This window comes from Convolutriloba macropyga, chromosome 6 (assembly GCF_964194025.1).
Source record: "Convolutriloba macropyga chromosome 6, txConMacr16.3, whole genome shotgun sequence".
Taxonomy (NCBI): Eukaryota; Metazoa; Xenacoelomorpha; order Acoela; family Convolutidae; genus Convolutriloba; species Convolutriloba macropyga.
The window spans coordinates 23,098,256-23,125,981 of NC_134473.1; the positions used below are offsets into that span (position 1 = coordinate 23,098,256).

Consider the following 27,726-nt stretch of genomic DNA (forward strand, 5'->3'; position numbering starts at 1 on the left):
TACTTTGGCAAATCAGAATCTGATAAACTTCTCAATTCTAAAACGCATGCTATCTTCAAAAAATGTTTAGTTCAAGTATTTTAGAAAATCAGAGTCTGGTGAGCTTCTCAATTCTAAAAAGCATGCTATATTCAAAAAAATGTTTAGTTCAAGTAGTTGGCAAGGTGCTACATTAACAAAATGTTTACTTCAAGTGTTTTGGCAAATCAGAGACTGTTGAGCTTCTCGGTTCTAAAAAGCATGCTATATTAAAAAAAAAGTTTAGTTCAAGTATTTTGGTAAATCAGAGTCTGGAGAATCTGTTGAGCTTCGCAATTCTAGAAGGCAAGCTATATTTAAAAAACGTTTAGTTCAAGTATTTTTGCAAATCAGAGCATAGAGAATCTGGTGGGTTTCTCAATTCTAAAAAGCAAACTATATTAAAAAAAATGTTTAGTTCAAGTATTTTGGCAAATCAGAGTCTGGAGAATCTGGTGGGTTTCTCGATTCTAAAAAGCAAGCTAGATTAAAAAAATGTTTAGTTCAAATACTTTGGCAAATCAGAATCTGATGAACTTCTCAATTCTAAAACGCATGCTATCTTCAAAAAATGTTTAGTTCAAGTATTTTAGAAAATCAGAGTCTGGTGAGCTTCTCAATTCTAAAAAGCGTGCTATATTCAAAAAAATGTTTAGTTCAAGTAGCAAGGTGCTACATTAACAAAATGTTTAATTCAAGTATTTTGGCAAATCACAGACTGTTGAGCTTCTCAGTTCTAAAAAGCATGCTATATTGAAAAGAAAAAGTTTAGTTCAAGTATTTTGGCAAATCAGAGTCTGGAGAATCTGGTGGGTTTTTCAATTCTAACAAGCAAGCTAGATTAAAAAAATGTTTAGTTCAAGTATTTTGGCAAATCCGAGTCTGGAAAATCTGGTGGGTTTCTCAATTCTAAAAAGCAAGCTAGATTAAAAAAGTGTTTAGTTCAAGTATTTTGGCAAATCAGAGGCTTGCGAGCTTCTCAATTCTAAAAAGCATGTTATATTCAAAAAATCTTTAGTTCAAGTAGTTTGGCAAATCAGAGTCTGGAGAGTCTGGTGAGCTTCGCAATTCTAAAAAGCATGCTATATTTAAAAAATGTTTAGTTCAAGTATTATGGCAAATCAGAGTATGGAGAATCTCGTGGGTTTCTCAATTCTAAAAAGCAAACTAGATTAAAAAAAATGTTTAGTTCAAGTATTTTGGCAAATCAGAGTCTGGAGAATCTGGTGGGTTTCTCGATTCTAAAAAGCAAGCTAGATTAAAAAAATGTTTAGTTCAAATACTTTGGCAAATCAGAATCTGATGAACTTCTCAATTCTAAAACGCATGCTATCTTCAAAAAATGTTTAGTTCAAATATTTTAGAAAATCAGAGTCTGGTGAGCTTCTCAATTCTAGAAAGCATGCTATATTCAAAAAAATGTTCAGTTCAAGTAGTTGGCAAGGTGCTACATTAACAAAATGTTTACTTCAAGTGTTTTGGCAAATCAGAGACTGTTGAGCTTCTCCGATCTAAAAAGCATGCTATATTAAAAAGAAAAAGTTTAGTTCAAGTTTTTTGGCAAATCAGAGCCTGGAGAATCTGGTGGTTTTCTCAATTCTAAAAAGCAAGCTAGATTAAAAAAATGTTTAGTTCAAGTATTTTGGCAAATCAGAGTCTGGAGAATTTGGTGGGGTTCTCAATTCTAAAAAGCAAGCTAGATTAAAAAAATGTTTAGTTTAAGTATTTTGGCAAATCAGAGGCTTGCGAGCTTCTCAATTCTAAAAAGCATGTAATATTCAAAAAATCTCTAGTTCAAGTATTTTGGCAAATCAGAGTCTGGAGAGTCTGGTGAGCTTCGCAATTCTAAAAAGCATGCTATATTTAAAAAATGTTTAGTTCAAGTATTTTGGCAAATCAGAGTATGGAGAATCTGGTGGGTTTCTCAATTCTAAAAAGCAAACTAGATTTAAAAAATGTTTAGTTCAAGAATTTTGGCAAAACAGAGTCTGGAGAATCTGGTGGGTTTCTCGATTCTAAAAAGCAAGCTAGATTAAAAAAATGTTTAGTTCAAATACTTTGGCAAATCAGAATCTGATTAACTTCTCAATTCTAAAACGCATGCTATCTTCAAAAAATGTTTAGTTCAAGTATTTTAGAAAATCAGAGTCTGGTGAGCTTCTCAATTCTAAAAAGCATGCTATATTCAAAAAAATGTTTAGTTCATGTAGTTGGCAAGAAGCTACATTAACAAAATGTTTACTTCAAGTGTTTTGGCAAATCAGAGACTGTTGAGCTTATCAGTTCTAAAAAGCATGCTATATTAAAAAGAAAAAGTTTAGTTCAAGTATTTTGGCAAATCAGAGTCTGGAGAATCTGGTGGGTTTCTCAATTCTAAAAAGCAAGCTAGATTAAAAAAATGTTTAGTTCAAGTATTTTTGCAAATCAGAGTCTGGAGAATCTGGTGGGTTTCTCAATTCTAAAAAGCAAGCTAGATTAAAAAAATGTTTAGTTCAAATGCTTTGGCAAATCAGAATCTGATGAACTTCTCAATTCTAAAACGCATGCTAACTTCAAAAAATGTTTAGTTCAAGTATTTTAGAAAATCAGAGTCTGCTGAGGCTCTCAATTCTAAAAAGCATGCTATCTTCAAAAAATGTTTAGTTCAAGTATTTTGGCAAATCAGAGGCTTGCGAGCTTCTCAATTCTAAAAAGCATGTTATATTCAAAAAATCTTTAGTTCAAGTATTTTGGCAAATCAGAGTCTGGAGAGTCTGGTGAGCTTCGCAATTCTAAAAAGCATGCTATATTTAAAAAATGTTTAGTTCAAGTATTTTGGCAAATCAGAGTATGGAGAATCTGGTGGGTTTCTCAATTCTAAAAAGCAAACTAGATTAAAGAAATGTTCAGTTCAAGTATTTTGGCAAATCAGAGTCTGGAGAATCTGGTGGGTTTCTCGATTCTAAAAAGCAAGCTAGATTAAAAAAATGTTTAGTTCAAATACTTTGGCAAATCAGAATCTGATGAACTTCTCAATTCTAAAACGTATGCTAACTTCAAAAAACGTTTAGTTCAAGTATTTTAGAAAATCAGAGTCTGCTGAGGCTCTCAATTCTAAAAAACATGCTATATTCAAAAAAATGTTTAGTTTAAGTATTTTGGCAAATCAGAGGCTTGCGAGCTTCTCAATTCTAAAAAGCATGTTATATTCAAAAAATCTTTAGTTCAAGTATTTTGGCAAATCAGAGTCTGGAAAGTCTGGTGAGCTTCGCAATTCTAAAAAGCATGCTATATTTAAAAAATGTTTAGTTCAAGTATTTTGGCAAATCAGAGTATGGAGAATCTGGTGGGTTTCTCAATTCTAAAAAGCAAACTAGATTAAAGAAATGTTTAGTTCAAGTATTTTGGCAAATCAGAGTCTGGAGAATCTGGTGGGTTTCTCGATTCTAAAAAGCAAGCTAGATTAAAAAAATGTTTAGTTCAAATACTTTGGCAAATCAAAATCTGATGAACTTCTCAATTCTAAAACGCATGCTAACTTCAAAAAACGTTTAGTTCAAGTATTTTAGAAAATCAGAGTCTGCTGAGGCTCTCAATTCTATAAAGCATGCTATATTCAAAAAAATGTTTAGTTCAAGTAGTTGGCAAGGTGCTGCATTAATAAAATGTTTACTTCAAGTGTTTTGGCAAATCAGAGACTGTTGAGCTTCTCAATTCTAAAAAGCATGCTATATTAAAAAGAAAAAGTTTAGTTCAAGTATTTTGGTAAATCAGAGTCTGGAGAATCTGTTGAGCTTCGCAATTCTAAAAATCAAACTATATTTAAAAAACGTTAAGTTCAATTATTTTGGCAAATCAGAGTCTGGTGAGCTTCTCAATTCTAAAAAGCGTGCTATATTAAAAATAATTTAGTTCAAATAAATTGGTAAATCAGAGTCTGGTGAGCTCCTCAATTCTAAAAAGCATGCTACATTCAAAAAATTTTTAGATCAAGTATTTGGCAAATCAGAGTCAGGAGAATCTGGTGGGTTTCTCAATTCTAAAAAGCATGCTATATTTAAAAAAAGTTTCGTTCAAGTATTTTGGCAAATCAGAGTCTGGAGAATCTGGTGGGTTTCTCAATTCTAAAAAGCAAACTAGATTAAAAAAATGTTTATTTCAAGTATTTTGGCAAATCAGAATCTGATGAACTTCTCAATTCTAAAACGCATGCTATCTTCAAAAAATGTTTAGTTCAAGTATTTTGGCCAATCAGAGTCTAGCGATTTTCTCAATTCTAAAAAGCATGCTATATTCAAAAAATGTTTAGTTCAAGAATTTTGGTTAATCAGAGGCTGGCGAGCTTCTCAATTCTAAAAAACATGCTTTTTCAAAAAATGTTTAGTTCAAGTATTTTGGCAAATCAGAGTCTGGTGAGCTTCTCAATTCTAAAAAGCATGCTATATTCAAAAAATGTTAGTTCAAGTATTTTGGAAAATCAGAGGCTGGCGAGTTTCTCAATTCTAAAAAGCATGCTATATTCAAAAAATGTTTAGTTCAAGTATTTTAGAAAATCAGAGTCTGGTCAGCTTCTCAATTCTAAAAAATATGCTGTATTCAAAAAAATGTTTAGTTCAAGTAGTTGGCAAGGTGCTACATTAACAAAATGTTTACTTCAAGTGTTTTGGCAAATCAGAGACTGTTGAGCTTCTCAGTTCTAAAAAGCATGCTATATTGAAAAGAAAAAGTTTAGTTCAAGTATTTTGGTAAATCAGAGTCTGGAGAATCTGTTGAGCTTCGCAATTCTAAAAGGCAAGCTATATTTAAAAAATGATTAGTTCATTTATTTTGGCAAATCAGAACCTGGTGAGCTTCTCAATTCTAAAAAGCGTGCTGTATTAAAAAAAGTTTCGCTCAAATGCTTTGGCAAATCAGAATCTGATGAACTTCTCAATTCTAAAAAGCAAGCTATATTCAGAAAAATATTTAGTTCAAGTGTTTTGGCAAATCAGAGTCTGGTGAGATTCTCAATTCTTAAAAGGGATGCTATATTTAAAAATATTTAGTTCAAGTATTTTGGCAAATCAGAGTCTGGAGAATCTGTTGGGTTTCTCAATTCTAAAAAGCAAGCTAGATGATAAAAAATGTTTAGCTCAAGTATTTTGGCAAATAAGAGTCTGGAGAATCTGGTGGGTCTATCAATTCTAAAAAGCAAGCTCGATAAAAAAAATGTTTAGTTCAAGTACTTTGGCAAATCAGAGTCTGATGAACTTCTCAATTCTAAAACGCATGCTATATTCAAAAAATATTTAGTTCAAGTATTTTGGAAAACCAGAGTCTGGTGAGCTTCTCAGTTCTAAAAAGCATGCTATATTCAAAAAATGTTTGGTTCAAGTAGTTGGCAAGGTGCTATAATAACAAAATGTTTACTTCAAGTGTTTTGGCAAATCAGAGACTGTTGAGCTTCTCAGTTCTAAAAAGCATGCTATATTGAAAAGAAAAAGTTTAGTTCAAGTATTTTGGTAAATCAGAATCTGGAGAATCTGTTGAGCTTCGCAATCCTAAAAGGCAAGCTATATTTAAAAAAGGTTGAATTCAATTATTTTGGCAAATCAGAATCTGGTGAGCTTCTCAATTCTAAAAAGCGTGCTATATTAAAAAATAGTTTAGTTCGAATATTTTGGCAAATCTGAGTCTGATTTACTTCTCAATTCTAAAAAGCATGATATATTCAAAAAATATTTAGTTCAAGTATTTTGGCAAATCAGAGTCTGGTGAGCTTCGCAGTTCTAAAAAGCATGTTAGATTTTAAAAAAAGTTTATCTCAAGTATTTTGGCAAATCAGAGTTTGGAGAATCTGGTGAGTTTCTCAATTCTAAAAAGCAAGCTAGATTAAAAAATAGTTTAGTTCAAATACTTTGGCAAATCAGAGTCTGATGAACTTCTCAATTCTAAAACGCATGCTATATTCAAAAAATGTTTAGTTCAAGTATTTTGGCAAATCAGAGTCTGGAGAGTCTGGTGAGCTTCGCAGTTCTAAAAAGCATGTTAGATTTAAAAAAATGTTTATCTCAAGTATTTTGGCAAATCAGAGTTTGGAGAATCTGGTGAGCTTCTCAATTCTAAAAAGCGTGCTATATTAAAAAAAGTTCAGTTCAAATATTTTGGCAATTCTGAGTCTGATTAACTTCTCAATTCTAAAAAGCATGATATATTCAAACAATATTTAGTTCAAGTATTTTGGCAAATCAGAGTCTGGAGAGTCTGGTGAGCTTCGCAGTTCTAAAAAGCATGTTAGATTTAAAAAAAATGTTTATCTCAAGTATTTTGGCAAATCAGAGTTTGGAGAATCTGGTGAGCTTCTCAATTCTAAAAAGCGTGCTATATTAAAAAAAGTTTAGTTCAAATACTTTGGCAAATCAGAGTCTGATGAACTTCTCAATTCTAAAACGCATGCTATATTGAAAAAATGTTTAGTTCAAGTATTTTGGCAAATCAGAGTCTGGAGAGTCTGGTGAGCTTCGCAGTTCTAAAAAGCATGTTAGATTTAAAAAAATGTTTATCTCAAGTATTTTGGCAAATCAGAGTTTGGAGAATCTGGTGAGCTTCTCAATTCTAAAAAGCAGGCTATATTAAAAAAAGTTTAGTTCAAATGTTTTGGCAAATCTGAGTCTGATTAACTTCTCAATTCTAAAAAGCATGATATATTCAAAAAATATTTAGTTCAAGTATTTTGGCAAATCAGAGTCTGGTGAGCTTCTCAATTCTAAGAAGATTGCTACATTGAAAAAATATTTTGTTCAAGTATTTGGCAAATCTGAGTTTTGTGAGATTCTCAATTCATAAAAGGGACGCTATATTAAGAAATGTTTATCTCAAGTATTTTGGCAAATCAGAATCTGGTGAGCTTCTCAATTCTAAAAAGCGTGCTATATTACAAAATCGTTTAGTTCAAATACTTTGGCAAATCAGAGTCTGATGAACTTCTCAATTCTAAAACGCATGCTATATTCAAAAAAAGTTTAGTTCAATTATTTTGGCAAATCAGAGTCTGGAGAGTCTGGTGAGCTTCGCAGTTCTAAAAAGCATGTTAGATTTAAAAAAATGTTTATCTCAAGTATTTTGGCTAATCAGAGTTTGGAGAATCTGGTGAGCTTCTCAATTCTAAAAAGCGTGCTATATTAAAAAAAGTTTAGTTCAAATATTTTGGCAATTCTGAGTCTGATTAACTTCTCAATTCTAAAAAGCATGATATATTCAAAAAATATTTAGTTCAAGTATTTTGGCAAATCAGAGTCTGGTGAGCTTCTCAATTCTAAGAAGATTGCTACATTGAAAAAAATATTTTGTTCAAGTATTTGGCAAATCTGAGTTTTGTGAGATTCTCAATTCATAAAAGGGACGCTATATTAAAAAATGTTTATCTCAAGTATTTTGGCAAATCAGAGTCTGGACAATCTGGTGGGTTTCTCAATTCTGAAAAGCAAGCTAGATATAAAAAAATGTTTAGTTCAAGTAATTTGGCAAATAAAATTCTGGTGAGCTCAATTCTAAAAAGCAAGTTATATTCAAAAAATGTTTAGTTCAAGTATTTTGGCAAATCAAATTCTGGTGAGCTCAATTCTAAAAAGCATGTTATATTCAAAAAATGTTTAGTTCAAGTGATTTGGCAAATCAGAGCCTGGAGAGTCTGGTGAGCTTCGCAATTCTAAAAAGCATGTTAAATTTAAAAAATGATCAGTTCAAGTATTTTGGCAAATCCGAGTCCAGTGAGCTTCTCAATTCTAAAAAACATGCTATATTAAAAAATTTTTAGTTCAAGTATTTTGGCGAATCTGAATCTGGAGAATCTTGTGAGCTTCTCAATTCTAAAAACCATGCAATATTAAAAAATGTTTAGTTCAGATATTTTGGCAAATCAGAGTTTTGTGAGATTCTCAATTCATAAAAGGGATGCTATATTAAAAAAAGTTTATCTCAAGTATTTTGGCAAACCAGAGTCTGGACAATCTGGTGGGTATCTCAATTCTGAAAAGCAAGCTAGATTTAAAAAAATGTTTAGTTCAAATAATTTGGCAAATCAAATTCTGGTGAGCTCAATTCTAAAAAGCAAGTTGTATTCAAAAAATGTTTAGTTCGAGTATTTTGGCAAATCAAATTCTGGTGAGCTCAATTCTAAAAAGCATGTTATATTCAAAAAATGTTTAGTTCAAGTAATTTGGCAAATCAGAGCCTGGAGAGTCTGGTGAGCTTCGCAATTCTAAAAAGCATGTTAAATTTAAAAAATGATCAGTTCAAGTATTTTGGCAAATCCGAGTCCAGTGAGCTTCTCAATTCTAAAAAACATGCTATATTAAAAAATTTTTAGTTCAAGTATTTGGCAAATCTGAGTTTTGTGAGATTCTCAATTCATAAAAGGGACGCTATATTAAAAAATGTTTATCTCAAGTATTTTGGCAAATCAGAGTCTGGACAATCTGGTGGGTTTCTCAATTCTGAAAAGCAAGCTAGATATAAAAAAATGTTTAGTTCAAGTAATTTGGCAAATAAAATTCTGGTGAGCTCAATTCTAAAAAGCAAGTTATATTCAAAAAATGTTTAGTTCAAGTATTTTGGCAAATCAAATTCTGGTGAGCTCAATTCTAAAAAGCATGTTATATTCAAAAAATGTTTAGTTCAAGTAATTTGGCAAATCAGAGCCTGGAGAGTCTGGTGAGCTTCGCAATTCTAAAAAGCATGTTAAATTTAAAAAATGATCAGTTCAAGTATTTTGGCAAATCCGAGTCCAGTGAGCTTCTCAATTCTAAAAAACATGCTATATTAAAAAATTTTTAGTTCAAGTATTTTGGCGAATCTGAATCTGGAGAATCTTGTGAGCTTCTCAATTCTAAAAACCATGCAATATTAAAAAATGTTTAGTTCAGATATTTTGGCAAATCAGAGTTTTGTGAGATTCTCAATTCATAAAAGGGATGCTATATTAAAAAAAGTTTATCTCAAGTATTTTGGCAAACCAGAGTCTGGACAATCTGGTGGGTATCTCAATTCTGAAAAGCAAGCTAGATTTAAAAAAATGTTTAGTTCAAGTAATTTGGCAAATCAAATTCTGGTGAGCTCAATTCTAAAAAGCAAGTTGTATTCAAAAAATGTTTAGTTCGAGTATTTTGGCAAATCAAATTCTGGTGAGCTCAATTCTAAAAAGCATGTTATATTCAAAAAAGGTTTAGTTCAAGTATTTTGGCAAATCAGAGCCTGGAGAGTCTGGTGAGCTTCGCAATTCTAAAAAGCCTGTTAAATTTAAAAAATGATCAGTTCAAGTATTTTGGCAAATCCGAGTCTGGTGAGCTTCTCAATTCTAAAAAACATGCTATATTAAAAAAATTTTAGTTCAAGTATTTTGGCGAATCTGAATCTGGAGAATCTTGTGAGCTTCTCAATTCTAAAAACCATGCAATATTAAATAATGTTTGGTTCAGATATTTTGGCAAATCAGAGTCTGGAGAGTCCGTTTAGCTTCTCAATTCTAAAAAGCATGCTACATTAAAAAATGTTTAGTTCAAGTATTAAGCAAATCAGAGTTTGACGAGCTTCTCAATTCGAAGAAGCTTGCTCTATTCAAAAAATGTTTAGTTCACGTATTTTTGCAAATCAGAGTCTGTTGACCTTCTCAACTCTAAAAAGCTTGCTACAATAAAAAAAATTAGTACAAGTATTTGGCAAATCAGAACCTGATGAGATTCTCAATTCTTAAACGGGATACTATAATAAAAAAATGTCTATTTCAATTATTTTTGCAAATCAGTGTCTAGTGAGCTTCTCAATTCTAAAAAGCTTGCTATATTCAAGAAATGTTTAGTTCAAGTATTTGGCAAATCAGAGTCTGGTGAGATTCTCAGTTCTTAAACGGGATGCTATTATAAACTAATTGCTTAGTTCAAGTATTTTGGCAAATCAGAGTCTGGAAAATCTGGTGGAATTCTCAATCAAATCTAAAAAGCATGCTAGGTGAGAAAAATTTATTTCAAGTATGTTGGCAAATCAGAGTCTGGAGAGTCTAGTGAGCTTTTCAATTTTAAAAGGCAAGCTTTATTCAAAAAATGTTTAGTTCAATTATTTGACAAGGTGCTATTTTAAAAAAATTTTTACTTCAAGTGTTTTGGCAAATCAGAGATTGTTGAGCTTCTCAGTTCTAAAAAGCATGCTATATTTAAAGATGTTTAGTTCAAGTATTTTGGCAAATCAGAGTCTGGCAATTTTCTCAATTCTAAAAGGCAGGCTACATTCAAAAAATGTTTAGTTCAAGTATTTTGGCAAATCAGAGTCTGGAAAATCTGGTGGAATTCTCAATCAAATCTAAAAAGCATGCTAGGTGAGAAAAATTTATTTCAAGTATGTTGGCAAATCAGAGTCTGGAGAGTCTAGTGAGCTTTTCAATTTTAAAAGGCAAGCTTTATTCAAAAAATGTTTAGTTCAATTATTTGACAAGGTGCTATTTTAAAAAAATTTTTACTTCAAGTGTTTTGGCAAATCAGAGATTGTTCAGCTTCTCAGTTCTAAAACGCATGCTATATTTAAAAATGTTTAGTTCAAGTATTTTGGCAAATCAGAATCTGGAGAATCTTGTGAGCTTCTCAATTCTAAAGAGCATGCTAGATTAAAAAAATGTTTAGTTCAAAGATTTTGGCAAATCAGAATCTGAAGAGTCTGTTTAGCTTCTCAATTCTAAAAAGCACGCTACATTAAGAAAATGTTTATTTCACGTATTTTGGCAAATCAGAGTCTGGTGACCTTCTGAATTCTAAAAAACATGCTATAATCAAGAAATGTTTAGTTCAAGTATCTAGGCAAATCAAAGTCTGGAGAGTCTGGTGAGCTTCGGAATTCTGAGAAGCATGCTTTGTTTAAAAAATGTTTAGTTCAAGTATTTTGGCTAATCAGAGTCTGGTGAGCTTCTCAATTCTAAAAAGCAAGCTATATTAAAAAATTTTTAGTTCAAGTAGTTTGGCAAATCAGAAACTGGAGAATCTTGTGAGCTTCTCAATTCTAAAAGGCATGCTAGATTAAAAAAGTGTTTAGTTCAAATGTTTTGGCAAAACAGAGTCTGAAGAGTCTGTTTAGCTTCTCAATTCTAAAAAGCATACTAGATTAAAAAATGTTTAGTTCAAGTATTTTGCAAATCAGAGTCTGACAAGCTTCACAATTCTAAAAAGCATGCTATAATCAAAAAGTAATTAGTTCAAGTATGTTGGCAAATCAGAGTCTGGAGAGTCTGGTGAGCTTCGCAATTATAAAAAGCACGCTAGATTTAAAAAGTGTTTAGATCAAGTATTTTGGCAAATCAGATTCTGGAGAGTCTGTTTATCTTCTCAATTCTAAAACGCGTAATAAATTAAAAAATGTTTAGTTCAAGTATTTTGCAAATCGGAGTCTGACAAGCTTCACAATTCTAAAAAGCATGCTATAATCAAAAAATAATTAGTTCAAGTATGTTGGCAAATCAGAGTCTGGAGAGTCTGGTGAGCTTCGCAATTCTAAAAAACACGCTAGATTAAAAAATGTTTAGTTCAAGTTTTTTGCAAATCAGAGTCTGAGAAGCTTCACAATTCTAAAAAGCATGCTATAATAAAAAAAATTAGTTCAAGTATGTTGGAAAATCAGAGTCTGGAGAGTCTAGTGAGCTTTTCAATTCTAAAAGGCAAGCTATTCTCAAAAAATGTTTAGTTCAAGTATTTTGGCTAATCAGAGTCTGGTGAGCATCTCAATTCTAAAAAGCATGCTATATTAGAAAATGTTTAGTTCAAGTAGTTTGGCAAATCAGAAACTGGAGAATCTTGTGAGCTTCTCAATTCTAAGTTGTTCAAGTATTTTGCAAATCGGAGTCTGACAAGCTTCACAATTCTAAAAAGCATGCTATAATCAAAAAATAATTAGTTCAAGTATGTTGGCAAATCAGAGTCTGGAGAGTCTGGTGAGCTTCGCAATTCTAAAAAGCACGCTAGATTAAAAAATATTTAGTTCAAGTTTTTTGCAAATCAGAGTCTGAGAAGCTTCACAATTCTAAAAAGCATGCTATAATCAAAAAATAATTAGTTCAAGTATGTTGGAAAATCAGAGTCTGGAGAGTCTTGTGAGCTTTTCAATTCTAAAAGGCAAGCTATAGTCAAAAAATGTTTAGTTCAAGTATTTTGGCTAATCAGAGTCTGGTGAGCTTCTCAATTCTAAAAAGCATGCTATATTAAAAAATGTTTAGTTCAAGTAGTTTGGCAAATCAGAAACTGGAGAATCTTGTGAGCTTCTCAATTCTAAAAGGCATGCTAGATTAAAAAAGTGTTTAGTTCAAATGTTTTGGCAAAACAGAGTCTGGAGAGTGTGTTTAGCTTCTCAATTCTAAAAAGCATACTAGATTAAAAAATGTTTCGTTCAAGTATTTTGCAAATCAGAGTCTGACAAGCTTCACAATTCTAAAAAGCATGCTATAATCAAAAAATAATTAGTTCAAGTATGTTGGCAAATCAGAGTCTGGAGAGTCTGGTGAGCTTCGCAATTCTAAAAAACACGCTAGATTAAAAAATGTTTAGTTCAAGTTTTTTGCAAATCAGAGTCTGAAAAGCTTCACAATTCTAAAAAGCATGCTATAATCAAAAAATAATTAGTTCAAGTATGTTGGAAAATCAGAGTCTGGAGAGTCTAGTTAGCTTTTCAATTCTAAAAGGCAAGCTATATTCAAAAAATGTTTAGTTCAAGTATTTTGGCTAATCAGAGTCTGGTGAGCTTCTCAATTCTAAAAAGCATGCTATATTAAAAAATGTTTAGTTCAAGTAGTTTGGCAAATCAGAAACTGGAGAATCTTGTGAGCTTCTCAATTCTAAGTTGTTCAAGTATTTTGCAAATCGGAGTCTGACAAGCTTCACAATTCTAAAAAGCATGCTATAATCAAAAAATAATTAGTTCAAGTATGTTGGCAAATCAGAGTCTGGAGAGTCTGGTGATCTTCGCAATTATAAAAAGCACGCTAGATTTAAAAATTGTTTAGATCAAGTATTTTGGCAAATCAGAGTCTGGAGAGTCTGTTTAGCTTCTCAATTCTGAAAAGCATACTAGATTAAAAAATGTTTAGTTCAAGTATTTTGCAAATCGGAGTCTGACAAGCTTCACAATTCTAAAAAGCATGCTATAATCAAAAAATAATTAGTTCAAGTATGTTGGAAAATCAGAGTCTGGAGAGTCTAGTGAGTTTTTCAATTCTAAAAGGCAAGCTATATTCAAAAATGTTTAGTTCAAGTATTTTGGCTAATCAGAGTCTGGTGAGCTTCTCAATTCTAAAAAGCTTGCTATATTAAAAAATGTTTAGTTCAAGTAGTTTGGCAAATCAGAAACTGGAGAATCTTGTGAGCTTCTCAATTCTAAAAGGCATGCTAGATTAAAAAAGTGTTTAGTTCAAATGTTTTGGCAAAACAGAGTCTGGAGAGTCTGTTTAGCTTCTCAATTCTAAAAAGCATACTAGATTAAAAAATGTTTAGTTCAAGTATTTTTCAAATCAGAGTCTGACAAGCTTCACAATTCTAAAAAGCATGCTATAATCAAAAATTAATTAGTTCAAGTATGTTGGCAAATCAGAGTCTGGAGAGTCTGGTGAGCTTCGCAATTATAAAAAGCACGCTAGATTTAAAAATTGTTTAGATCAAGTATTTTGGCAAATCAGAGTCTGTAGAGTCTGTTTAGCTTCTCAATTCTAAAAAGCATACTAGATTAAAAAAATGTTTAGTTCAAGTATTTTGCAAATCGGAGTCTGACAAGCTTCACAATTCTAAAAAGCATGCTAGATTAAAAAAGTGTTTAGTTCAAATGTTTTGGCAAATCAGAGTCTGGAGAGTCTGGTGAGCTTCGCAATTCTAAAAAGCACGCTAGATTAAAAAATGTTTAGTTCAAGGTTTTTGCAAATCAGAGTCTGACAAGCTTCACAATTCTAAAAAGCATGCTATAATCAAAAAATAATTAGTTCAAGTATGTTGGAAAATCAGAGTCTGGAGAGTCTAGTGAGCTTTTCAATTCTAAAAGGCAAGCTATATTCAAAAAATGTTTAGTTCAAGTAGTTTGGCAAATCAGAAACTGGAGAATCTTGTGAGCTTCTCAATTCTAAAAGGCATGCTAGATTAAAAAAGTGTTTAGTTCAAACATTTTGGCAAGTCAGAGTCTGGAGAGTCTGGTGAGCTTCGCAATTCTAAAAAGCACGCTAGATTAAAAAATGTTTAGTTCAAGTTTTTTGCAAATCAGAGTCTGACAAGCTTCACAATTCTAAAAAGCATGCTATAATCAAAAAATAATTAGTTCAAGTATGTTGGCAAATCAGAGTCTGGAGAGTCTGGTGATCTTCGCAATTATAAAAAGCACGCTAGATTTAAAAATTGTTTAGATCAAGTATTTTGGCAAATCAGAGTCTGGAGAGTCTGTTTAGCTTCTCAATTCTGAAAAGCATACTAGATTAAAAAATGTTTAGTTCAAGTATTTTGCAAATCGGAGTCTGACAAGCTTCACAAATCTAAAAAGCATGCTATAATCAAAAAATAATTAGTTCAAGTATGTTGTTTGGAGAGTCTTGTGAGCTTTTCAATTCTTAAAGGCAAGCTATATTCAAAAAATGTTTAGTTCAAGTATTTTGGAAAATCAGAGTCTGGTGATCTTCTCAATTCTAAAAAGCATGCTAGATTAAAAAAAGTTTAGTTCAAACATTTTGGCAAGTCAGAGTCTGGAGAGTCTGTTTAGCCTCTCAATTCTAAAAAGCATACTAGATTAAAAAATGTTTAGTTCAAGTATTCTGCAAATCAGAGTCTGACAAGCTTCACAATTCTAAAAAGCACGCTATAACCAAAAAATAATTAGTTCAAGTGTTGGCAAATCGAAGTCTGGAGAGTCTGGTGAGCTTCTCAATTCTAAAAGGCATTCTAGATTAAAAAAATGTTTAGTTCAATTATTTTGGCAAATCAGAGTCTGGAGAGTCTGTTTAGCTTCTCAATTCTAAAAATCATACTAGATTTAAAAATGTTTAGTTCAAGTATTTTGCAAATCGGAGTCTGACAAACTTCACAATTCTAAAAAGCATGCTATAACAAAAAAATAGTTAGTTCAAGTATGTTGACAAATCAGAGTTTGGAGAGTCTGGTGAGCTTCGCAATTCTAAAAAGCACGCTAGATTAAAAAATGTTTAGTTCAAGTATTTTGAAATCGGAGTCTGACAAGCTTCACAATTCTAAAAAGCATGCTATAATCAAAAAATAATTAGTTCAAGTATTTTGGCAAATCAGAATCTGGAGAATCTTGTGAGCTTCTCAATTCTAAACAGCATGCTAGATTAAAAAAATGTTTAGTTCAAATATTTTGGCAAATCAGAGTCTGGTGACCTTCTCAATTCTAAAAAGCATGCTATAATCAAGAAATGTTTAGTTCAAGTATCTTGGCAAATCAGAGTCTGGTGACCTTCTCAATTCTAAAAAGCATGCTATAATCAAGAAATGTTTAGTTCAAGTATCTTGGCAAATCAGAGTCTGGAGAGTCTGGTGAGCTTCGGAATTCTAAAAAGCATGCTTTATTTTAAAAATGTTTAGTTCAAGTATTTTGGCAGATCAGAGTCCGGTGAGCTTCTCAATTCTAAAAAGCATGCTATAATCAAGAAATGTTTAGTTCAAGTATCTTGGCAAATCAGAGTCTGGTGACCTTCTCAATTCTAAAAAGCATGCTATAATCAAGAAATGTTTAGTTCAAGTATCTTGGCAAATCAGAGTCTGGAGAGTCTGGTGAGCTTCGGAATTCTAAAAAGCATGCTTTATTAAAAAAACCTTTAGTTCAAGTATTTTGGCAAATCAGAATCTGATCAGAAGCTTGTGAGCTTTTCAATTCTAAAAAACATGCTAGATTAAAAAAAATGTTTAGTTCAAGTATTTCGCAAGGTGCTATGTTAAAAAAATGTTTACTTGAAGTGTTTTGGCAAGTCAGAGACCGTTGAGTTTCTCAGTTCTAAAAAGCATGCTATATTTATATTTAAAAATTGTTTAGTTCAAGTACTTTTGTAAATCAGAGACTGGTGAGCTTCTCAACTCTAAAAAGCATGCCGTGTTAAAAAAAGTTTAATTCAATCATTTTGGAAAATCAGAAACTGGTGAGCTTCTCAATTCTAAAAAGCATGCTATATTCAAAAAAATTTTAGTTAATGTGTTTTGGCAAACCATAGTCTGGTGAGCTTCTCAATTCTAAAAAGTATTCTATATTCAAAATGTTTAGTTAATGTGTTTTGGCAAATCAGAGTCTGGTGAGCTTCTCAATTCAAAAAAGCATGCTATATTCAAAAAAAGTTTAGTTCAAGTATTTTGGCAAATCAAAGTCTGGTGAGCTTCTTAATTCTAAAAGGCATTCTAGATTAAAAAAATGTTTAGTTCAATTATTTTGGCAAATCAGAGTCTTGAGAGTCTGTTTAGCTTCTCAATTCTAAAAATCATACTAGATTTAAAAATGTTTAGTTCAAGTATTTTGCAAATCGGAGTCTGACAAACTTCACAATTCTAAAAAGCATGCTATAACAAAAAATTAGTTAGTTCAAGTATGTTGACAAATCAGAGTTTGGAGAGTCTGGTGAGCTTCGCAATTCTAAAAAGCACGCTAGATTAAAAAATGTTTAGTTCAAGTATTTTGAAATCGGAGTCTGACAAGCTTCACAATTCTAAAAAGCATGCTATAATCAAAAAATAATTAGTTCAAGTATTTTGGCAAATCAGAATCTGGAGAATCTTGTGAGCTTCTCAATTCTAAACAGCATGCTAGATTAAAAAAATGTTTAGTTCAAATATTTTGGCAAATCAGAGTCTGGTGACCTTCTCAATTCTAAAAAGCATGCTATAATCAAGAAATGTTTAGTTCAAGTATCTTGGCAAATCAGAGTCTGGTGACCTTCTCAATTCTAAAAAGCATGCTATAATCAAGAAATGTTTAGTTCAAGTATCTTGGCAAATCAGAGTCTGGAGAGTCTGGTGAGCTTCGGAATTCTAAAAAGCATGCTTTATTTTAAAAAGGTTTAGTTCAAGTATTTTGGCAGATCAGAGTCCGGTGAGCTTCTCAATTCTAAAAAGCATGCTATAATCAAGAAATGTTTAGTTCAAGTATCTTGGCAAATCAGAGTCTGGTGACCTTCTCAATTCTAAAAAGCATGCTATAATCAAGAAATGTTTAGTTCAAGTATCTTGGCAAATCAGAGTCTGGAGAGTCTGGTGAGCTTCGGAATTCTAAAAAGCATGCTTTATTAAAAAAACGTTTAGTTCAAGTATTTTGGCAAATCAGAATCTGATCAGAAGCTTGTGAGCTTTTCAATTCTAAAAAACATGCTAGATTAAAAAAAATGTTTAGTTCAAGTATTTCGCAAGGTGCTATGTTAAAAAAATGTTTACTTGAAGTGTTTTGGCAAATCAGAGACCGTTGAGTTTCTCAGTTCTAAAAAGCATGCTATATTTATATTTAAAAATTGTTTAGTTCAAGTACTTTTGTAAATCAGAGACTGGTGAGCTTCTCAACTCTAAAAAGCATGCCGTGTTAAAAAAAGTTTAATTCAATCATTTTGGAAAATCAGAAACTGGTGAGCTTCTCAATTCTAAAAAGCATGCTATATTCAAAAAAATTTTAGTTAATGTGTTTTGGCAAACCATAGTCTGGTGAGCTTCTCAATTCTAAAAAGTATTCTATATTCAAAATGTTTAGTTAATGTGTTTTGGCAAATCAGAGTCTGGTGAGCTTCTCAATTCAAAAAAGCATGCTATATTCAAAAAAAGTTTAGTTCAAGTATTTTGGCAAATCAAAGTCTGGTGAGCTTCTTAATTCTAAAAAGCATGCTATTTTAAAAAAAAATATGTTTATTTCAATTATTTTGGCAAATCAGAGTCTGCTGAGCTTTTCAGTTCTAAAAAGCATGCTATGTTCAAAAAAAATATTTTGGCAAGACATTCTCAAAATTTCTTCCCTTCCGAATATTCCACCTAATTTGAAACACGATCCACAGAAGAACAAAAATACTCACGTTGAACTTTTTGTTATAAATTTATATGACTATATAAAGTTTTCTCTCCGTTATACAAAAATACACAAACAGTTTCATAAATCCTGTCTTTCAGTGGAACGGAATTGGCATGTTTAATCTGTAAAATTTCCGAAAGAAACTTCCAGTTCGGACCAAAAAATTTGCTAACTTCTTTGGTGAATATTGTAGCTCACAGAGGCTTGCAAAAGTCAATGCCAACTAACTCCTTGTCATAGGATGAACAAGCGATCGAAAGACCTGAATGAAATTTTTATGCCGTAAAGCTTGCAATGTTTTGCAAGTGTTTGCCAAATAGATAATGAATGCAAAAGAAAACCAATTGCCACTCAAATTTTGTTTTTCCAATACTGAAAATTTCACAATTTTTCCTTGTCCCGACCCAATCCTTGCAGGGGGGAGCTAAATGCTCAACTGAGTTTTTTGTTCAGCCAATGTTGGCCGATCGATATTTTTATGGTGGAGATTCGTGCATGTTATTGTTCAAAAATCGTGGAGAGTATAGAGTATAGAATTTAAAATGTTTTTCAAGAGTTCCGTACTTTTCGAGTTACCCAGGTTTTAATTTTTTGTGAACATTTGATATAGGTCAATTTTTTTTAAAATGACTAAATTTTTAAAAATTGTTAATATTTCACTATTTTATTAGCCGTGAAATGATAGCCAACCATTTAATGCTCTCATCGTACGGTTATAGAACATAACAAAAGTTGGATTTTTTGATTTTTGAGCTTCTTTTACCCATTTCTTTCAAAATTGAGTCGCTTTCTTCTTTTTGTTATCTGGTTCGTTAAAGCAAATAATTTGCACTTGTAATTTATACAACTCATAATGTTTTGTTGTCCGAGTTGGTCTATGGGCTATTATAGATCTGTTGTGACTTTGATCCGGTGTGTTTTCATTAAAAGTTTTATTTTCTGTAAACTTTGACGTTAATTTTATTTGAGTTGTACTGCTACTGAGTCTTATGCTTGACAGAGTCTCTTTCAAATTCCAAAAAAGTCTAAATCAGACTATACAAAGTTTTCATTTTTCATTTAACAGTTTCTGGTATATATTTCTTCGAAAAAATTTTATTGACTAAATTATTGATCGTAGCTGTAACGAATCATGAATTAAAACTGCGACTGGGTGTTGTAGTGGCACTGATCTGGAAGTATGCTTTGCTTCAAACCGATACCTAATTGAGGCCATTGGCATAATGCTATGCTGACAAGTAATTGACGCTATTGATTTCGCAAAAACTGAAAAATATTTAAATCTTTTTGGGACAATTTTTGTTTTTTTTAACTGATTTAAGAAAAGCAATCCTTTATTACTCAAGTGTTGAATAGTCTGACTCTTTTGGGGTGGCATAAGTAAAACTATTTACTATAAACTATTTAATAGCTAATGAACTTCAAACTTTGTTCACGGATTTTTGATTTTTTAAAAATATTGCCCCAGTGCTCTTTTTGTAGAGTTCGATCTAACATCTTTAACAAAACACCCTGGTTTTGCTTCGTAACTTCCTACTAAAAAACATGTGCATGAAATGTCGTTTTTTGGTTTGTTCAGTTTGATTTATGTTTGAATGAATGGTGTTTTTTTCCGTAATTAACTGTTGTTTTATGTTGACCTGTCTCTTAGTCTCAATAGCAAACACCTGATCAACTATATCCAATATTGAACAGTTTTGCTAACTTTTCTGAATCTCGCCTCAAAGCTACAGTTAATAGTGAGCATTTTCTACTTGTGCTCTTTTCCATAAAAAGCCTGCTAATATTTTTCATACATGGTTGTAATTTAATTTCCAGACTCTTCAATTGAAAGTTTTCGCAGATGTTGGGGTTCTCTTTTCGGCTTTGTGTTCTTTTGCATCTTTGGGTTTATATGATCTGATAACTTTGATAGGTCTTTTTATACCTCTTGATAGGTTCCATAGGCAAGCATCGCGTACCTCACTCATCACATACCTGGATTTTATCGAGCATTTATAGGAGCTGAGAGCAGGAATCTGTTTACTGATTTGTGCATTCTGTTAAATCGCAATTGAGAAGTTTAAACCAAATCACAAAAGATAAAGGACACACAGGTTTGGTAACAAGGAAGTTGCTATATAGAAGACATAGTTTAGCTTGAACGTTATCATTTAGCTTGAAAACAAGATAGAGTTCGATTTCTGCATCTCAATTTTTTTGTTTGGTACAATTAATTTCTTGCTTGATAAAATTGTTCTTTATCTACTTATCAAAATTTCGGTAAATTGATTTTAATTCTTGTTTTGTTTGTTTAGTGTTTGTTCTAGTTGAAGTATATAAGTTTTATCGTACCCTTTTTTGTATACGTGTCTTTTCTTTTAAGAATATCAGAATTTAATTAGCAAAATTTTAACTACTTTTTAAATATTGAACGTAGTCAGTCTATCTCTGCTTCGATTGGTAGACATTTAAGACATAAAAGCATTTGTGCAGAGTCGAAACATTACGTCAAAATACAATAGCGAACCTCCTTGTTTAATCTCTCCTTCAAAAAGTCAACAAAATAATGGCTTTATTTTTTTTCCCATGCGCTCAAGACTGGATGCGTTCATTCAATGGTTCTACACACAACAATTTTCAGCTCAATGTCTCAATTTACTTAATTTCATAATACGACAGTGCTGTTTGTTTGCATATAATGAAATGAAAATTTTGAAATATTGTGCTTTTGTTAAATTTAACAAGATTAGTTGGTTATAGACAATTTCAGTCTAAACTTTTCTAGTCAAATGCCAGAACTCGTAGAAAGATTTCTCCCAGACACCATACTCCTTTCCATGTTTACTCCGCTCCTCTTCGTCGAGCACCCTATTCACCGCTGGAACTGAGCTGAAAAAGTCGAACTTTTCCAATAGCATCTTTTTCCATTGATTCATTCGCTCAACCCCATCATAGGGATAAATGAACCCAAAAATAATCATTCCCGGTTCCGTTCCCAAGGCAAACCAGTTGATAATTTGTTCAACGATTCCGTCATCAATGTATACAAAACTGTTCATGATCAAAATGTTAGCATTTTTGCATCTTTCCTCCAAGAATTGCTCGTTTGAGCAGGTGAGATTGTTGAAGTCAATCACAGCTATGTCATCAAAGACGCCAACTTTCTTTCCGAATTTCAAAGCGTTCTCACTTCTATCTACGCCAAGAGTTTTGACTGGAAACTGCCGGGGCTTCACTAGAGTTTCACACGTTGACTCTGAACTCCAGGTTTTATCAAAATCCTGAAAATTTGGCATGAGACGTTATTAAAATTTTCATCAAGAACCGGTTATCAAGAGCCCGAGGGCTGATTTTGAATCTTACATAAGACTGATCAGCTTTAAAAGACCGTTATCTTCTTCAGCTGATCAGATTTTCCCTCTGAAGGCAATCATACTACATTGCTCTTACTATTCTAACTTTTCTGATGTAATTTCGTTGCTTATGATGGCAAATATTTAATATTTGCTATCATAAGCAAAATAATTATATATCTCGCTAATGTGTGACCAAAAACGTGTCTTTCCCGTCATTTCTCATCCAAGTTCACAATCAAAATTGAAATGTATAATATAAACGGCAGCTTTTCAGTAATAAGTATACAAAAAATTCCAACTGATCTGAACAACTGGAAGCCTAATCCAAGATTTTTTTTCAGAAGCATTCAGCCCTTTCAGTTTCGTTTCACGGCATTTAAAACTTAATTTCGCTCTGAATATGTTTTGAATATGTGCTATTCAAACACTAAACAAAATTTTTTAAAGAAGATACGGCTGCGCTTAGACTTCAGATGATGCATAAGCTGCTGATAATATGCAAATATGTCAAACTAGCCGCTTGATAGTAGGAGTTGGTGTAAATGAGGGTATCGTTGCCATAGCAACTGAGAAGGTCCATAAACTGCAGAGCTTTTTCTTCGCCAGATGAGGGATCTTTCGCCCATTTTCTGAAAAGAGGCAGGAGAAATTTCTCCGAGTATTTGGCAGCTACCTCACATCTCTCAATAACGCACATTTCCTTCATCGCCTGAAAATAATCATTTGTAGGTACATTAAGAAGTAGAAAATAGTTGTTCATGTGAATAGCTCATAAACTTTGATGAATTTACATACTGCGCCCTATTTTCTTCTGCACCTCCTGGTTTTGTTTCAAAGCGCACGATACCCCAGGTGTTTACTCAAAAACGTTCTGCGTCATAAACGAGATCAGACGCATACCTTGATCCAGTTAGTAATCGGCAATTATCGATAAACATCAAATTTGAGTTTAAAAAACTCATTGCTGTTAATGAAGTTCCAGCAAAATCAGTCACGCAAAAGGTTGAACTGAAAAGGCCAATGACCGTCAGCAATTGTTACAAAAACACACTGACACGGGGCTTGGCTCCTCAGCTTAATTCTTTTTCCAAACATTGGTAGATAACTAATGGAAATTCGTTTGAAATCACCCAAATATTTCACAGTTCTGTTAAGAACTTTTGCACTCAAAAGTTAAAGTAATGAAAAATATTGTGAATTTTCATATGCTTTCGTACGCTCGAAATTAACCCTTTTTCGATATATTTTTAATATTTTGTAACTTTTGAAGAACAACAACAAATTTCATTTGAATAGAAGGACTTCTCAATCTAAAAACATTACACAAAAACGAAATTAGAAACAACTTTTTAATTCATCTCACGCCAATAATTACGATAACTTCAGATCAATTTTTAGAAAACAAAGATAAATAAGACCAAAAACACCAAACAAAGATTTTAAAAAAGGCATCAATTGACAGGTCTAGTGGCCTTTTGATATCCTTTCGAGTTTTGTTTTGTTTGTAAATTTAAAAATGCAAGCAATGGAATAAACTCGAGAACTAATTTATTATTATATAATTAGAATTACACCAAAAAGCCCCCGAACTAAACCAATTAAATTCTGTGAACCGTTTTTATTATAACTCTGCTGGTCAAAATTAGTACAAAATAATTTGCTATATGAGAAACGAGAAGGCCAACCGTGGAAAAAAGTTTCAGAAACAGAAGTGCTTGTGGTATCAGTATTTCTTGCTTGAAATTACAGTAAAAACGATCCATCTAAATGTAATTTTGACCTTTTTAGGAAAACTTTTGAAGTAGGAAAGTTTTTTCAGTTTTCATATCCGGAGGTCATAGGTTAACAGCTTTAAAAAAAGCAAAATTTTTGCTCAAAAGAAAAATTGTTTTCGCCGTTTTTGAGCAATTTTGTTGGCAAAACATTTTTTAGCTGTTCAGATGTCTTTGGGTTGATCGTCTCTGACTGAAAATTTAGCAGCTCAAAAAATTATTCTAGTTTTGATTTCTTGAGGAAATTCAATTAATTGTTATCAAATTTTACCGACAAAACATAAAAATGGATTTCGAAGTTTTCAAAACTGGTATCAGCGTTTGACATTTATAGCAATTGTTACAAAAATGCGGTTGATCAGTAAAATGACCTGAAGCAACTATGGTTTGAAATTGGTTTAAAACATACGGAAGCGGAATACAATTTGATGCGAACATGGCAAAAAATGTGGAGCCTTTTTCTCTGAAACTTTTCATGTCGACATCTTTTTATATCGATAGCTCTAGTTTTATGCGCTAGATTTTTGTCAGAAAGAAGCCATTAAAAACGGGCTGTGCAACCAAAGAAGGACCAGTACTATATAAGTTAAAATTTTATGCAGGAATTTGAAAATGTTCAGCGGGCAACGTTATTTTTTTTCTTTTCGGAAACAAATATCTACGTTTGAACACTTTTCTTATGATACATTTTGTATCTCTTTAGACACAAGGAAAAAAGACAGCTCGCTATATAAGTTTTTCTATTTTCTTTGAAAATGTTGTAACAATTACGAATGAGGAGATGAGCTGAAACCGGGTGGACGTGTCAGTGGTAAAAACTGCCTACAGATAAGTGTTTATTTAGAGACTGTAGAAAACAGCAGTTTGGTTCATCCCGATTTTCAGCGCGAAACTTCCGACAATGTCTTTATTGACTGATACAGAGATGCGTTTTTAAGGTAATAAATTTATATTTTTCATGTTTTTATAGTCATTGTGATAGCGGTTGGGGGGGGGGGGAGGGGGTGTTAGGATCAACCAGCTAATGGCTATTTATTTTGCGCAGAAAATGGCAAAGTGCACATGCGAAACATTTTGTTGGAGTAAAATTAGGCAATTCTTATTTTTTCGTCTAAAATTTGATCACAATATGTTTTCTTTAGCAGCTTGAACAGCAAATCGAATTTGAAGACGTTGCTAGAACGCAAAAAAATGATACTTATGAGAAAAATTTAATTACTTTCAGTCGGTGCTTTTTCGGTGTTAGAAAGGGCGTAGGACAACCCGCCATAGTCCACTATATCTTTAAAGTCACAGGTCACCTTGAAGGAAGACGCATTATTGAAGCCAGAGAAACGGATTGATACCTGGAAGGTTTCTATTTGCAGCTGACGAATGATAGTGTTTGATTTAAACAGAAAAAAAATGATGATAGCCGTGATTTAGTTAACCCCAATTTCATGCAATTTATCATCCATTATTTTACGGACTATTCGAATGGCTTCACATAAAAAAATCCAATAGACTTACCACATGATAATATTTGACACATGTGTCACTCGTATAGATGTCTTCAAAGTCATGCTTCCCTTTTACCTGGTTTGGCATCGCGTCTGATTTCTTTGCTTCTTTGCTCTTCTCTGACTCAATTGACTGAAAGCTGCGCAACTTAGACCAGTAAGTAGCCTACAAAGTCAACGCGACAAGTTCAAACAAGTTTAATGCGTTCAATGCTCAGTTCGCAGCATTTTCACGAGTTATCTTCTTAATAGATCTCAGACAAATATATCTCAATATAAGATAACACGAGGATAAAACGCCCTACTCTGGACACGCCTTCACAGAAACAACCATGAAAGGTCATCTTCCAGAGAACTAGCTCAAGTACTCTTAAAATAGCCCAGGGTCTGCAGCTCAACTTAAGCAAAGACCTTCATCCACTGATGAAAGTATGAAAAGACTTTGCTCGACAGGTATTGCATTGGAAAAGAACTTAACTCAATTTTGTGTGATGTCTAAAAGAAGATTTCTTGATAAAAAATCACTTTGTGTTTGAAGTTTTTGTTAATCGTTGAGTTTCACATCTGAATATATTTCCACTTTGAAGCCATTGTAACTGTTTTTGTTACAGACTTTTTCCATTTATATGTTTTAAGTAAATTTACCGATGAGTATACACGTGATATACATAAAATTGCTATGATCAGACAACAGAGTGTTTTCTTATGTATTTGCAGCAGTGAATCCTCAGCATTAAATGGGTTCTCGAAATTAATATTGAATTTTTTGTCAATTTTACTGATAGACACCTTTAAAAAATTGAATCCTTTCCGTTTGTGCCCCCTCAGTACGTTATGCACCCCCAGTTACAGACCACGTACCTTTACATGTTAAATCATTATGTAAAAACATGGCATGTGCGTCTGGTGCGTGCAAATAGTATGTAACAGACGTGAAATTTATCAAAAAAAGTCTTAACTCGGAAAATTAGGAAAATTAGATGCTAAGATAATTGTTGTAAGCAAAAATAATTGAGACTACCAATTATCTAACTTGTTCAACATGAAAAAAAAACACATTTGGCAATGCTTAATGGTCCACAACAATGCCTTAGCGGCCTGTGAGAATTGATATGAATCTATCACAATATCACAATCGAAAAAAATATCACGACAAAACATGTTATTCTCGCAAAAACAATTGTGCGTTCTAAAATCTGCTTGGCTAATGTCTTCTTTTCGGCTAGTACTCAAGGCGCAAGTTAATTATTTAACAAGCTGTTCAAGTTAAACGATTATTCGGTTAATTAATAGGTTTTTTTTCTGTTTTCGACCTTTTTTTGCCCATTTGCAGTCTCATTTAAATATTTTATATAATTGTTTGCTTTTCATACAATTACATAGGCAATTATGAACAAGCGGCATTTACATTTAAATGATGCAGCGAGGTGTTGAAATTGGAATATGTTCGCTCATTAATCTTTGCTTATAATCTAAGCTCAATGCAGGACAAATGCGTGTTTTTGCTATTTGTGCTTTAAACATTCATAGGAACAGCATTATAACACTAAGTTTTCAAACTACTGGAAACAAAAATCTGTTCAACCATCTACCGATACTGGCCATTCATATTGAATAAAATGAGGGATCTCTAAGGAACAAAAAGTAAATACTTGGAGGTGCATAAATGCTGGTTATAAAGGATTGGGAGGGGATGATGGGAAAACAAAAAAGAATAAAGTTTGATAATTGGCAATGTGGTTCTTCTTCCTTCGCTGAGTAAAAATTTATAACATAGTAAGAAAAAATTTCACGAAAATAAGAAATAGAAATTTACATAGTTCACTAGAATTAAATCTTTTTGCAACAATTTTTTGCCACCCAATTACATGTTCCAGACGGCCGTGAACTCTGATCAGAACCAAGTCGAATTCACACAGTGTGCCGGCAGACTGAAATTGAGCATCAGTCTTGAGACTACATTTTAGTTCTAACAAAACAGCACAAGCAATTTGGATTAAATGCACGTAACCCAAGTTGCCGTTTGAAACCAAAACTAGAATTGAGGAGAGATAAACCCAAAAATTTTCACAGAGTCTGACACCATTACCTATGATCTGGAAAGTCTGATCAGCAACTCAGCCAGAGAAAGCATAATTGGATCCGTGTACTACGTTAGGTCTGAAAGCTTGTTCGGAGTCAAACTCAAACACTTAAAAAAGCCAGAAATCTAGAGATCAACTTAAGCAGAGACCATGACTGATGAAAGAATGGAAAAAAATTGCTCGGCAGATACTGCATTGGAAAAGACTTTCACTCAATTCTGCGCAATGTCTAAAAGAAGATTTCTTAATGAAAAACATACTCTGTGTTTGAAGTTTTTGTTAGTCGTTGAGTTTCACAACCGAGCACTTTCCGTTTTGAAGACATTGTAACTGTTTTAAAAGACAACTTCATTTTGAGAAAAATTAAAGACAGTTTTTTCCACTTACACGTTTCAAAATTGTTTACCGATGAGTATACAGGTGACATTCATAAAACTGTTTTCATCAGACAACAAAGTGGCTTCTTCTTATATAATTGCTGCAATGAATCTTCAGGATTGAAAATTTCTCGAAACTTTTTTAAACTTTTTTGTCCATTTTATCTTGAGTTATTATTTTAAGACAAAGTTTGAGACTTGCATTATATATAAAAGCGGCAACTGATAGACACAGTTAAAAAATTGAATCGTTCTGTTTGTGCGCTCCCCAGTACGTTATCCACCCGCAGATTACGTGCCATTACATATTAAATCATTATGTAGAAAAACGGCACCTGCGTCTCTGGCGTGCAAAAAATACGCACCCACTAAGCGGAGGGCACAATAGGAAAAGTACAAAAAATTATTTCTTTTCTGAAGTGTTCCTATTTGCCATTAGAAGTGGTGTTCGGAATATTAGTAGCAAATGTGAAAATTATCTGAATAATATTTGACAATGCTCAAGAGGCCACAACGATGCCTTAGCGGCCTGTGGGAGTCAATATGAATCTATCACAATCAAAAAAATATATCACGACCGAACATGTTTCTCTCGCAATAACACTTGTGCATTCTAAAATCTGCTTGGT

The 27,726-nt window shown here is 32.5% G+C and overlaps 2 protein-coding genes across 3 annotated transcripts in view; both read right to left on the reverse strand.

The window, feature by feature from the left end:
- Window positions 1–27,726, reverse strand: part of LOC142341581 (uncharacterized) — a 316,826-nt gene that overhangs the window by 183,160 nt on the left and 105,940 nt on the right. The window lies entirely within an intron of this gene.
- On the reverse strand, window positions 20,689–24,885 carry LOC142340875 (uncharacterized). Its single transcript, XM_075391631.1, has 3 exons — window positions 24,647–24,885; window positions 21,883–22,074; window positions 20,689–21,290 (listed from the first exon to the last, which is right to left on the reverse strand). The coding sequence occupies exons 1-3, from the start codon at window positions 24,722–24,724 to the stop codon at window positions 20,781–20,783; spliced, it is 780 nt and encodes a 259-aa protein (XP_075247746.1). The 5' UTR covers window positions 24,725–24,885; the 3' UTR covers window positions 20,689–20,780.